At 37.9% G+C, this 15,063-nt stretch overlaps 1 protein-coding gene across 1 annotated transcript; it reads left to right on the top strand.

Annotated features, from left to right (window-relative positions):
* Positions 1-2,824: 2,824 nt before the first annotated feature.
* LOC306844772 (indian hedgehog B protein) lies at positions 2,825-13,582 on the top strand (the record flags this gene model as incomplete). The annotated part of the gene is made up of 3 exons (XM_079377153.1): positions 2,825-3,389; positions 10,651-10,912; positions 12,897-13,582. Exons 1-3 carry the CDS (start codon positions 3,090-3,092, stop codon positions 13,580-13,582), a joined length of 1,248 nt encoding a protein of 415 aa, XP_079233279.1. The 5' UTR covers positions 2,825-3,089.
* Positions 13,583-15,063: the final 1,481 nt, after the last annotated feature.

Below are 15,063 nucleotides of genomic sequence, written 5' to 3'. Positions count from 1 at the left end.
TTCATGTTCTCATTGGTAGGGTTCATGCACCCCAACAAAAAGTACAGATGCTCAGAGTATGCATAAGATGAGTTGCAAATTCAAATCTGAGCGTGTACTTCTTAGAAGTCAAGATGCACAGGTTTTTATTAGTCTTTTGGGAGGATAACAATGTGTTTTACAAGGTACGGAGAGTTTGTAAGCTTTGTGGCAGTAGATATCCAGAGTGAAGCCCTTACTAGCAAGTAAATGTAATATGCTTGAGCACAAATGTATGTTCCGCTTCATGTTCCGTAAAATCATCAGACTTTAGAATGGACGGAAATTCTGACCACAAACCCACCCACATATTCCACTAATTTCTTTGGTTTTGGCTTTGCCTTTACCACATTATTTCATGTCGTTCTATTATCTGTAAACATAACATAAAAAGTGAATTGTGGTTAATTGCTTTACCTGTTAGCCAGATGCCTCCTCATCTAATTCAGGCTAGGATAAGCTTGAAAGTGGACCAGACGGCATGCCAGTAATCAACAGTCTGACTCTGTGAAACTACTCTAGAACCTACTGAATTAAATATGAAACGCATGATGCTTTAAATCTAGTTGTAGACTGATAGAAGGATCTGGGTAATCCCTTTTTACTGTCGTATTTTTGCTGTCCACCGATTATTTCCTGATGCCTGGCCAAAAGTCTCCAATTAAAATGTATTCAGCAATACCAGTAACATCTTCAAGCTGTCACCAGTGTGGTCACTGCGGACCAGAAAAAATGTCTGCGCCACTGAAGGAGACACAGAACTGTCATACTTTTCCTACCAGTATCATTTGGTAATAGTTCTGGCATTTAACTGGTGATTCGTCTTCAGTGGAGAAGCCATTAGTGTTATTTTAAAGACATTAGACATTAGTCTCCAGTGTCTGTCAGTGAAACTAAACCTGACCACCAATCACTGCACTTCTCAATCTGGAACACATTGTTGAACACGATTACTGAATCCAATTTTTACTGAAGAAAAAAAAGGATTCAGAAATAGTGGGACATCATGTGAGGTGGGACAAGTAAGTTTAAAGGTTGATTGTCCTTTAAATAACATGCAGTTAACAGTCAGTATATAATTGTCACAATGACCTTTGTCATTCAGAAAAGTGGGACTTTTTAAAATTGTTTTGATGGATTTTGATCATAAATCACTGCTCTTTTATAAACTAACATATAATGAAACATGTCATCCAGTACTAGAGCCTTGCTATTTCCTGACAGCCACATTGTAGTGATGGGTTTTACATGACTTCTAGCTACACCAAGCTGGTCATTTATGGTCAGCAGCTGGTCAAAGCTGATTTAGATGATGGGTCAGCAAGACTACAAGCTTGTGTGGCCGCAAGTGACCTGGCAGACCTTCCTCAAGACCACTTTGCTCCAGTAACAAACCATCATTCACCAAGTACCAAACACCTTGACCAGCTCAAGCTGAAATGATTTTTTTTTTCAGTAGGGATATAATTAATTGGACAGTTTAATTTATAAATAGCAGAAAATTGTTATAGATTTTTGTAGTTTCAATTGCAGCAAATGTATTATGTAAACACTATAAACCATTGTCCCACTTTTGCTGATGATCTGACCCACTTTAGTCAAGTGTTCCACCATCTACAACCAAAACTGTCCTATTCTCACAGTCCGCCTTAACCATACCAGTTTACATGCAGTAAATAAAAAGTGCATAAAAAGTCAACAGTCAATTGACTTTCAACAGTAAAAATGTATAAAGTTTTAAATAAGCTGAACAACTGCTATAATAATGCCATTATTAATAAAAATTTTAATACCTGTAATACAAAAGTAAAACAAACGTTAATGAAAAGTTTAGTGGTTTAATAATGAGCATCAATAATACATTTTTATTTTAAAATTCTATTTTTTAAATAGCACGAAATTAATTTAAAGATTCTTATCATTTAAAGATTAAAAAAATATATCCGTTATGTTTATAGAATTTATATATATATATATATATATATATATATATATATATGCTGTAACACTTTTGCTGATGGCCTGTCCCTCTTTAACTAAAAAAGATCAAATTACTATTGCATCCATCTTAACCAAATCAGTAGGCTATACGAATAAAATTGGAAATAAATACGAAATAAACTGAAAATCTAATATAATAATTGCATTATTCATTAAATAAATTAATGCAATTTTAATGGATTAATAAAGAGCATTAAAAATGCGAAATTTATTTAATTTTAAATATTAAAAAAAAAAACTTATCGGTCTTTGAAAAATAAAAGCTTAGTTAGTCATATTAAATGCTCATTATGTCCAAGTGATAGCTGTGTGTGTGTGTGTGTGTGTGCGTGCGTGCGTGTTTAACGTGTGCTGATGTACCGTCGCAGGCACTAGAGCATTGCTGCTGAGGTTCAAAGGACTGGACACATCAGGGTCCGAGAGTCCAGACCTGTAATGCGCCTTCTGTTTGTCTCGCGTCTTGGCAGCCGCCGGGTGCGGTACAAGGGGAGAGCGGCAGGGCTGATAAAGCGCGTCTGCCCGGAGGGGTGGAGAGGAGGGCAGAGACAGACAGAGGGCAGGACTGGCAGGGTGCGGCTGCTTCAGTAGCATCTGAGCTCGGGTCACTTCCATTTCCATCTCAACTGAGAGCCGCGCGCCACAGTGCAGTAGTCAAACAGCCGAGCCGGGAGCCAGAAACCGCTGCGGGACGCGCACTCTGACCGCGGCTCTGCGCAACCAGGACCCGCCTGCAGGAGACTCTAAACGCGCTTGCCAAGATAAACGGAACTTCTCTATTTATTCCCCCTGTCTCCGCTTGGACTGAGAGAAAGCGAGTTTTACTGACCTGAGAGGAGGACCGACGAGCTGGCACCAGCCTCGCCGCCTGAGGAACCCTAGGTTTGCCGGGGTGTCTTTCCGTGCGTAAAAGGATGGTGAGCGCCAGGTGTCCTAATAGACTGGTCCTCCTCCCCCTCCGGTGATCTTGCGCGGGGACTGAAGCTGAGATTGGGGGGAGGAGGGTCGCTTTACCATCATCTTCACCATCTTTGACACTCCATCTTTTGGAGTGCCCGCCGGCATCGGTTGGCATGAGACTCTCCACAGCGACGGCGCTCCTCACCGGCTTCATCTTGGCTTTCTCGCCGGCGTACGACAGCTGTGGACCGGGCAGAGGTTACGGCAAGAGACGGACTCCAAGGAAACTCACGCCTCTCGCCTATAAGCAGTTCAGTCCGAACGTTGCCGAAAAAACGCTGGGAGCCAGTGGGAGATATGAGGGGAAGATAACCCGCAACTCCGAGCGCTTTAAAGAGCTCACGCCCAACTACAACCCAGACATCATCTTCAAGGATGAGGAGAACACAGGTGCGGACCGCATGATGACGCAGGTGAGCCAGACACACGCGGAAAGGTTTCATCAGAGTAATTAGGTCGGCTAAGTGTTAATTTCTTAGTTTTTAGTTGAGATTTCAAAACAAAAGGACTTGCATTAAACTCTCAGAAAAAAGGGATACAAGAGCAGTACCCAAATGTACAAAACCTAAAAAATACATCTTTGTATTTACCCCTGAATAATATTTAATAGTGCTTTAAAAGGACATATTAGTAGCTACCTAATGTTTACATATTAGTATTACCTTTCTGCAATGTGGTTAGTTCACCCAAAAGTGACGGTTCTTTACTCGGCCTATGTCATTCCTAACCAATGTGGCTTTCCTTCTTCTGGTGAACATAAAAATATATCTTGAGAAATGCCTTGGTGGTTTTTGTCCATTCAGTGGAAGTCAATTGTTACCAAAACTGTTTGGTTACAAACGTTTTTCAAAACTTTTTCATTTGTGTTCCGCAGAGGAAAGAAAGTCATACAATCAGCTTTGAACCTGCAACCCGTGGGTTACCAACCTAGATCTTTAAACTACTACACCACTCGATGCTTCATGCAGTAGAGTACTATTACTACTACTATCTAAATTTGTAGTAAAGCTGCCTTTTCAAGATCTAGTGCATTAGGGTGCTGTCACTTAGGCTAAAAATTGTAGTGGACATCAGTAAATGTAGGCATCCTTGAGATAATTCAGAAAATATGGCAAAGAAGGTCTGTTTAAAATTTAATCCAAACTGACTTCAATCATAACATCCGGGTCAACATGTGGTGAAGAGTCTTTATCAGTGGCAGAATGGTGATAGTTCATGGATGAGTGAGGTCTGAACCTGCAACCATAAGTTTTCAACCTAGATCTTCAATATAGACAGTTAGTACAATATTTCCAGTGCTGTTATTTAATTTACCATACAGTGTGCTTTGTATTTGCCCAATAAATCGGGGTACATTGTCATACTGTCAAAATTGTAGTGGAGATCAATACATGTCAGGGATTTAGTTTGGAATGTTCTTGAGATAATTCTGAAAATATGGTCAAGAAAATATGCAGATTTATCATTCATTGTATAGTTGAGACTTTCATCCAAAATTAACTTTGAGATATAGACCACCTGGAATAACAAGTGGTTTAGTGTCAGTGAGTTTATGGCTCAGTCACTATGGGGTTCAAACCTACAACCCTCAAGTCACCTTCCCAGACCTTTGTCAATGTGGACCGTTTGTTCAAGCCACTTTTTTTAATTCTGTCTCATAAGTGAAAAATGGTCGTGGACGCTGATGCATGTGGGCATAGAGACCACAGTTTTTTGTTTTTGTTTTTTTTTCCACTGAAAAGTGAAAATCCTTGAGTTCATTCAAGGTTTCAGGTCTTTCAGTCTTCATAACAAAGTGTATGGGGGCAGGTTTCGTCAAATTAAAGACACAGTAGTCGTCAGGTTATTTTATAACCGCATATTTGAACTTTCTCCCACGGGGCTCTTGCTCAGTTTATGTGAATGAATGAACGCAAAAGGGGTGACTGTCAATAAAGCGGAGGGGAAGGGAAACCTGAAACGTTTAATTAAAACAGTGCCGTCGCTGTTTTAAGCGCGATTGGAAAAGAAAACATTAAAACGGCCCTTGTAGATTGAGCATGACCTGTGACTGTTTTAATGTTTACCCTCGTACCGCTCGTGATTAACGGCGTACACCCCCTTTTCGAACCGTCAGATATTTTTTACGACGTTGATGTGGTACCGAGTGGAATTTATTTGACTCCAATCTCCCCCTCACCTAAAAGTATTTATATCAGCTCTTTTCCCCTGAATGCCCACATGTTAATATCCAGGAGAGCCACGTGGGAACTGAGGAGGGGCTCGTAGATCTCACCCCGTCTTTACCTGTCACCTCTCCGGTGAGCGCCGCACTCGTTTACCTGACCTTCATGCGATTTATGAGGGCCAAACTGCGGCGACTGCTGGAGACAACCTCTGGTCTGTTTTTCCTTTTTATTCTGTGTTATTTTTTTGTTTGTTTTTGTGGCATACGTGTGTAAAAATAGTCGGCTTCACATGTGTTTAAGCCTTAATTACACACATATTTTTCTCCACCTTATTTTTGATTCAGCGGCGAGTGGCCCCGGCGCTCTCATACAGGCGCGAGTGTTCAGGGCCCCGCGCCGTCGGTGAATGTTTGTGTAGCCCGTGGTTAATGTGAAGGCTCTCCTCCTGAAAACCCGTCGATCTCTGCTTTGAAAGCAAAACTAACAGTTCACGGGCTGATTTATGAAGTCCAGTTCACTTTTGCGACCACAACGAAAAAAGCTGAAATCCACACCGCTATGTGAATAGGCATCTATTACAGCTCGCCAAGTCGCTATTCTTATCGTCCAATCCGGAATCGTGCTCTGAAAAACGTCTTCATAAATATCTATATTTGTATTCTTATAACTAAAAACATATTTTTTCCATTCAGATTTAATTTCTGACATCATGCCAAATGCACATATTTCTAGTTAACCATAAACTACTGTTTCCTTCTGCAGGTCATCATAAACCGGTTCTGCAGTTTGAGAGTTTATCGATCTTGGTCTTTTTAAGATTCACTGCAGCTCTTCAAGGTTCAGGAGTTCATTGTTTTAACTTTTGGAATGGGGAAGACTTGACATTTTTAAAATCTCTTATATGTGGAGAGTGGGCAAGATGCATCTAAAATGGTATTCGGTCCCCCAAATCTCACAAGGGACAGTGAGGGTTTTGTTCTTTAAAGAATAATTTACCCAGAAATGAAACTTCAGTCATTCTGGTGTTCCAAACCCGTGTGATTTTCAAAGGAGATCTATTTGAAAAAGTTCACACTGCTCTATTCCATATAATGGAATCATTCATTAGAAATCCTGGTCTTTGCCGTAGAATTCAAATCTCATTTGCTTGTCTGCATATTCAAACCTGATGTGCTTTGTCTTCTCCTGCAAGTTTAAATGTGCGCAAATGCAAATCAAATCTATAGAGTTGTGCAGTGATCCTTTTGTAGGCCAAGCTGGAACTTATAGCTTCACCCTGGTTCCCTTGACAAAAAGGAACTATGCTCTTTAATCTATACAGCATTTATTCATCAAGATAACCTTTATAAATTATGAATTTGAAACCTAAACACAATCTCCAGAAGTAAAAACCTTAATTACACACAAGAATTGCATGACTTCAACAGCACCACCATTAAGCTTCCAACACTTCTTTTAGTCTATATTTAAAATCTACAAGTTGGGAGGTTTGAGTTATAAAGGTAAGCAAGCACATGAATATGAACACAGAGAGGCTGTAAAAGGGGACTAGTGAGTAAATGAGTGTTCCTGTTTCGCATGATAACATTTAATATCCCCAACAACCTTTGTAGTCCCATTTAGCTACTTATTAGCAACCACCTTTTTCAAAACATGAAAAACGTAAAAATCACAGGGGGGATTTCTGAATTTTATGTCGTAGTTAAAAATGTGAAAATACCTTAACACAGACCTTATTCCAGGCATTTAATCAAAAACCCATTTAGAAACCCATTGACTTTGGGGCAATGGAACTGGAAAGTCGTTTCCAGGTTTTAGGATTCCTGCAGTGAATAACGACTTAAATTTTGATCTTCACACAAAGTTACGGTTTAATTTGAGAAGACTTGAAAAATAGTGCATGGACCACATTTATGATTCATTTTTCGATCATTTCTTTTGAGCTTGACAGCCCCTGGTATCTGCTACCATTACATTTTCATTTATCATTTGAGAAAGAGCAGTGTGAACATTCTTCAAAACATCTCCATTTGGGTTCCATGGGAAAAAAGTAAGCCAAGGGTTTGTATATATGCAGGTTTGCATACAAGTAAGCATATTTGAGTGTGGGAGAGTGCATTATCATTGTTGACACTATGACTGTAGTCTAAGCATTTGCTGTACATGTTTTGGTTTCAGTGAACCTTGGAGACTCAACAGAGAAACCAAACACACTGGCACTGTATTTTCAAATCTCCTTTCCTCTCCCATACCAGCCTCTGGACTGGACTGATGGAATCCATACAGACCGAGCTCAGCTCTGAGAGATAGATCCTAATAGCACAGAGACATCGAATCACTGAGTTTAGACTCAAACAGATAGTCCGCAGAGCTTTATAGAGTAGCTATTGAGTGGAAAGGTGGGTCTCCAATTCGGAGAACAGAAATAGATGGTTTGATGGCACAACTATGTAGTGAGGACTTGGGATGGCGACATCAAAGAATCTCTGCCGTCACTCAGTAAGCAATTTGTGACCACTTAGTTGGTGGTTATCCAGTGACCTTGCATGTCTCGTGGCCTCTGGTTGAGACAGGGATTTATCAGCCCATGGGCTGAGTGTGTTTGTGCTAACCACAAATGCGTCAGTTCTACAAATGGCTGTCAGGATTATATTTGCCATTGCTCACCGGGTTTCTCACCTAGCAACTGCTTGCCACAGGCTTTTTGACATGAGCATACTAAAATCCATATTTCTTGCAGGAAATTCACAAAGTCGAGACAATGGCCTTGTGTTCTTTCTCACTCAGGCACGCAAAGCCTCCTTCTGTTTGTTTAATTGGTAACTTATGTATCAGAGTTCAGCATTCAGTTGGGTTTAAATGCTGTCACACTGGCCATTTACGCTACATAAACCACCAGAAGTACACATTTATATATTTCATTGTGAGACATTGTGACTGATCTATGAACTCTCTTTGTACTCATGTCATTAAGTTGCTTTTTTCCCCCAGACAATGTAAACTATAATCATGGTTACTGTAATATTTTACATTACTAATTTCCTTGTTAGTTCACATTGAATGCATGTTAATTATTAGCCTGGAAGAACAAGATCATAAAACACTTGCTGCTATAGCTACCTGCCAATGTTATTTTAGTATCGTCGATGTGCTATTATAGATTTTATTAATATTTTTCATTAGTTTTATTTAGTTTTTTTATTGCATTTTAATTTTATTTAAAGTTGTATTAATTGTTTTAGTGCTGTCAAACGATTAATCGCGATTAATTGCATCCAAAATAATTTTTTTGTTTACATAATATATGTATGTGTACTGTGTACATTTATTATGTATATATAAATACACACACATACAGTATATATTTTGAAAATATTTACATGTGTATATACATTTATATTTTTATATTATATATAAATATATTTAATATATAAACACAACATATTTTTCTTAAATATATACATGCATGTTTGTATATATATATGTATATATATATATATATATATATATATATATATATATATATATATATATGTATATATATATATATATATAATAAATATACAGAATATACACACATTTATTATGTAAACAAACTTTTATTTTGGATGCGATTAATCGCGATTAATCGTTTGACAGCACTAAACTGTTTTTTAAAATGTTTAAAAATGTCTAAATAGTTTTTGATGATTTTTTATTTAAGTTTGTTATTTTAGTAGTATTTCAAGTTAACTAAATGAAAATGAGAAATTTTGCTTTGGCAACTTGCTAAAATAAAAAAATAAAAATTTATGTAAACAATTTTTTCTATTTTACAATATTTCAGTAGTAAGCCTCAAGATTGTCTTATCGCAATGCTCCTTTCACCACAAAGAGTGTTTTGCTCATTTTAATAAATAAAATCATATTCTGGAAGTTTAAATTTCTGGGGTCAAATTGACCTCAAAGGAGAAAAGGTGTTGCCAGATTTTAGGGTAACAGGAGGGTTATAAAATAATTCATTACAGACCAAGTAGTTAAAACAGTAGTTTAAAAAATTCACACAATTTAAACTTTACCTAATATAACTAGGGATGCCATAAAGGAAAATAAGGGATAATTGTGAGTCTTTATAGGAAAATAAGGGACAGAATAAGGGATGCTCAAAATATTTGTACTGTACCACAGTGGCGTAGCCAGAATTTAAATTTTTGGGGAGTCCATCTTAAAATGAGGGGGCCGCTCTATGCTGTACATCATTTCCATGTTTCCATGTCTGCGGTTAAGTATATGCATATAAGGTGTATAAAAGGTTCTCATAAAAAAAAGAAAAAGTTTTTTTGTTTAACGTAGGCTATTTATGTACAATTATTCTAAAATGAATTTTAGTGTCATGCAAAAAAATGTCTCACACATTATACAAACCACTGGCCTGTGAAATAGTGAAAGAATCATCCCTCAGGTAGACTGTATGATGAATTACATTTTGATGAATTATAGCTATAACTTTACTGGAGCCGATTAAAGCTGATTAAAAAGCTGTCATTTGCCTTGCTAGGAGTTAATATTTTGCTATCTTCCTTACCCGTCTTTGGATATTTGCGTTTTAACGCGAGTTCAACCATCATTTGGCCATGGGATACCAAGGCAGACCGCGCAGTATCTGAGGTGTCAAACAGGAAAACAAAGCCAGAACGCAGTAACTTCACTTACTGCGGTTTGCCTTGGTATTAGCTTGAATTTTGTAGTTACTGCAATTTTTACGCTTTCGTTTCTCTGAAACGGGACAAAATTGAACCAGGAGACTTTATCACAAGACAGAGCAGATGTCACAAAGCCCATTTTAGGACTTAACTCAATTTTGACCAGATGTGTAGTTACTGCGCTTTGCCTTTGGACGGCAGTATAATCCAATAATCTTTGTGTTTCTACAGTGTAACAATGTATTTTTTTTAATGGTTTTAGTTTAAGTTAACAATAATAACCCTAGTATCTGTTATTCATTTAATGACTTTTCACAACTGTGACCCTGGACCACAAAACTCTTAAGTAGCAATAGCCAACAATATTGTATGGATCAAAATGATCGATTTTTCTTTTATGACAAAAATCATTAGGATATTAAGTAAAGATCACGTTCCATGAAGATATTTTGTCAATTTCCTATGCCGTAAATATATCAAAACTTGATTTTTGATTAGTAATATGCATTGCTAAGAACTTAATTTGGACAACTTTAAAGGTGATTTTCTCAATATTTTGATTTTTTTTTGCACCCTCAGATTTCAGATTTTCAAATAGTTGTATCTCGGCCAAATATCGTTCTATCCTAACATCATACATCAGAGGAAACCTTATTTATTCAGCTTTGATGTATAAGTGTATAAATGTATGAGTATATAATATATTTGATGTATATTTTGCCAGATGATGTGTAAATCTCAAAAATTTACCCTAATGACTGATTTTGTTGCCAATGTCACATTTCTGCATTCTAGTAAGTGTTTCTCATGCGTTGTTTTTGCAGCGCTGTAAGGATAAGCTGAACTCCCTGGCCATCTCAGTGATGAACCTGTGGCCTGGCGTGCGTCTGCGTGTGACGGAGGGCTGGGATGAAGACGGCCATCACTCCGAAGAATCTCTGCATTATGAGGGCAGGGCGGTTGACATCACTACCTCGGACCGCGACCGGAACAAGTATGCCATGCTGGCCCGTCTGGCAGTGGAGGCCGGCTTCGACTGGGTCTACTACGAATCCAAAGGCCACATACACTGCAGTGTCAAATCAGGTGAGAGTAGCTGTGTGTGTTTGTGCTAAGGTTGTGCAGGGGGAAAGAGGTCAAGCGAGAAATAGACTAGTCTTTACGAATAAAAGGAAAGGAAAACAAACATGGTGGGATATTAGCAAGTTCATTTTGAGCCACCTTGAAACACTATTTGCATCTAGTAGTGTGGGACTTATTTTTGGGGAGTTAATTGAATTCAGAAAAGTGGGCATGGCATAAACTACTGCTCAAAAATTTGGGGTCAGTAAGATTTAAAAAAAATAAATTAATACTTTTATTCAGCAAGAATGCATTAAATTGATCAAAAGTTACAGTAAATACATTTATGATGTTACAAAATATTCTAATCCTAAACAGATCATCACTATTTCAACAAAAATATTAAGCATTGATAATAAAAAATAAATGTTTCTTGAGCACAAAATCAGCATATTAGAATTATTTCTGAAGGATCATGTGACACTGAAGACTAGCGTAATAAATTAAATAAAAAAACTAAAATATTTAAATAAGTTATTTTAAATGAAATAGCATTTCACAATTTTATTTTTATTTTATTCATAATTTTATTTTGAAATCTAACCATAACTAACAAAACTTCCCACAGACACGTATTATGAGAAGACAAGGGCAAGAGATACACACACTGTGGATTAATAAACTAATGTAGAGAGCCATGTTTGAGTCATCTTCGGTATCAGATGTAATTTCTTTGCTTCACATGATTATATTAAAACAGCACAATCTTGCAGCACTGGGCCGTCTGATGAATGCACACTTCTTTTTTCACCATTTCTAACATTTACTTTACCTTTCTTACTTTTCCAGCTATGCTTTACCTTCATCCTTATTTCCATGCAAGTCAGCATAGGCTTCATGTAGCTTTAGCATCCATAGCCAACATGCTATTTGATCTTTTCTAGTGATAAGAATGAATCAAGCTGGGGGAAAATTCAGGAAGCACTTTGACAATTTAATATTCCCATATCTTCTTCCTATATATTATGTAATTTTGCTGTAAGATAACAATATAACAACAAGGTAAGACTAAAGTCAATCTCATTCACGCTTTAAAACTTCATTGCAACATAATATTGTGAAATGCATTAGCCATTAGCAGGCCCACAAACAATCGTCTGCATAAATGTAAATATAATCTGTGCACACAGAACTCTCAGAAGATGCCACAGATTTGGCAAAATTGGAACATTCGGCATTCAGAAACTTCCACTTCTGCATGCTTGTTTATGAAATATTTTGGCCAGTAATTAAGTTATAGGTATGTTTAAAGCATTTTACCATGTTTAAATGCATTCTGCAGATTTTCCTCCTAAAACAACTGAGAAATGAGGAAAAACGTCTGCAGATTGCATAGTTGTTTTTTGGCCCATGTCTTATAGAGATGTGATTTACCATTTTGTTTGTTACATACATTGAATTTCATAATAAAATCTCTAATATTCATTTTCTGTTTCTCTGTTTTTCCCACTGTTTTCTTTCTCTTTATTCCTTTTTCTCCTGTCCTTCCTGCCCAGATCGTTTTGCAAGTCAACTATCCCTGACATGATCAGAAGGAAAAACTGAGTTTTAGAATCTATCTTATATATATTGTATATTGTTCTGTATATACTGCAATTTGTACAAAAACTTAAGAGTCTAAAGAGGCAAGATTGCTGGCAGTGCCAGTCAAGTCAGAATCAGTCCACTAGGAGGCACTCCTACACCAACGTCCCAATGAAGAAGAAGTAAAAGTCCCACTTTGAGGACGCCACACTGATCCTATTTACTAACTCATCCAATCACAGAGGGAAACACCATAGGACCAACCAATGAACAAGGGGTTGAAGGCCAGAGGTATATCAACTAGTCAGAAGTGTAGAATAGAAACGGGCATGGGCATTAAATCCATTCTTTATTTCCTTAATCAAACATTTCTATTCCTTTCTTTCTTTCCATTCTTCCTTTCCTTCCTCACACTTTTCTTCAGAGCACTCAGTAGCAGCAAAGACAGGTGGCTGTTTTCCTGGAGGGGCTCTGGTGACAATGGAGGACGGCACTCATAGACCAATCCGAGACCTACGAGCAGGAGACCTTGTTCTGGCCTCAATGGGAAGTGACGGGACTGGCGAGCTCGTCTACAGCAAAGTCCTCACCTTCCTGGACCGTAGCCCCATTACCCAGAAGCACTTTTATGTGATCAGCACTGAGGATGGGGCCAGCGTCTCCTTAACGGCAGCTCATTTACTGTTTCTCTGGGGTGGAAACTGCTCCAGCGGGGGCCACCCAAAGCCTGGATCCCTCCGGACGATATTTGCCAGTGATGCCCAGCCAGGGCAGTGTTTGCTGATCGTCGATGAAGGAGATCTCAGGAAGCGTGTTTCACGGATCACTCGAGTGGAGGTGCGGGAGGACCGGGGGGCTTACGCCCCACTTACAGCCCATGGGACTTTGGTGGTGAATGGAGTGATGACCTCATGCTACGCTGCGGTGAATGAACCACGGCTAGCTCACTGGGCATTTGCACCTCTACGCCTGTTGTACAGCTGGACCGGACCGGATCGGATCCTTAAGAACGGCTTACATTGGTACTCTCAGGTCCTACTCAGTGTGAGAACACTACTGCTAGACTCAGAACTCTTCCACCCTTGGGCCTTAGAAGATCACAACAGCTGATGGATTACAAGGGGAAGACAGACATGGAAATGATTGAACGCTCAGGGTTTATGACTTAAAGGGATAGATCACCCAAAAATTAAGATTCTGTCATTAATTACTCACCCACGTCATTCCAAATCTGTAAGACCATCGTTCATTTTTGGAACACAAAATTAAGATATTTTTGATGAAAATGTAAACTTCTATGAAGCGCTTCAAGGATGAAGTTTTTGTAGGCCAAAACCCAGAAACGAGTTAGCATTTTAACACTTAAAGTTCCATCTAATAGAAGTCAAAAGGTTTTTTAAATGGTTTATTGGTTAAATGTCTGAATTTAGGTCTGTAGTTAACACATATTCTATGACATCTAATATATCAGTAATGCTTGTCTTGAAAAGGCAGTTGCTAACAAGTGTCTAAATGGGACTATAGAGGTTGTTGAGGATATTACTCATCATTACGCCAAACAAGAAAACTCATCTACTCACAAGCCCACTTTTCTCCATGTGTTTATAATCGCTTACAAACTTTTCTAACTTTCAGGTAAAATGTTTTATATAAAGACTGAAAGAGTTGGCCACCATGCTTGACCATGCAAGACTCATGGTTTTGTTTGTTTAAAGCAATAATGAAAAAAACTTGTAAGAATCATAAACATTTGTTGGTCACACATCTTATTTTCTTCATTAATCCAAAAGTAAGTGGAAAAACCCTATCGGCTTTTTGTTCATGGAACCAGCGTGATGCGAACTTTAAGGTTGTCCTACAAAACTGAAGCGCTCTACACAATTACAATGATAATAACTGGGGAAAAGCATCGTCACCGTCTGTAAAAAGGGTCAATCGGGTTAAATCAGTGTTGCTGAGTCGCATTTGTCAAGATGCTCAAACAAATGGAACAGTGTCAGTGTTTACACTTTTCAGGAGAATCATCATACTTCTAGCTGTATAAGCTAAAATTAAAAAAGTATTTCACATTGAAAAGATTCCACACATCACCTTGGAACAGATTACAAACTGACCTCTTGTCTTGCTTCTTACAGAGATTGTGAGAGACCAAACATTGTCTGTGCCTTATATTTGTTCGCTATTCCCATAATCCAGTCTCTTTCCTCATTAGATTGTCATTAGTCTTAAAACAGTCTGTTAAACTATTTAAAAAATGTTATTTCAAAAAAAGTGCTTTGTAATATCATTAAGGTAATATAAGGTATTCGGGTAAAGTATTTAAAATCTATTTTTGAAATTAAACTTTATACAGATTATTTATTTTGTCTCATATTTGCTCTTTGCTGGCTATTTCTTTTATTCATTATTTTTGTCATCTGTTTCATGTTTCGTCTGTGTCAATGGTCCTCAGCCGTTTTGACTCCACATCCCCCATTTGTCCAAGCCAGTATTGGAAGGCCCTCCTGTCTAAGCTGATTTTTACCTCTGGATTTAATAAAAACTGGTTTAGAACCACTGGTCTATGCAATTATTCCCTGCTGGCAGAAAAC

Source organism: Barbus barbus, assembly GCF_936440315.1.
Source record: "Barbus barbus genome assembly, chromosome: 25".
In the NCBI taxonomy this organism is placed as follows: domain Eukaryota; kingdom Metazoa; phylum Chordata; class Actinopteri; order Cypriniformes; family Cyprinidae; genus Barbus; species Barbus barbus.
Note: the sequence above shows the minus strand (reverse complement) of the source record. Positions and strands in the feature narration are given on the sequence as shown.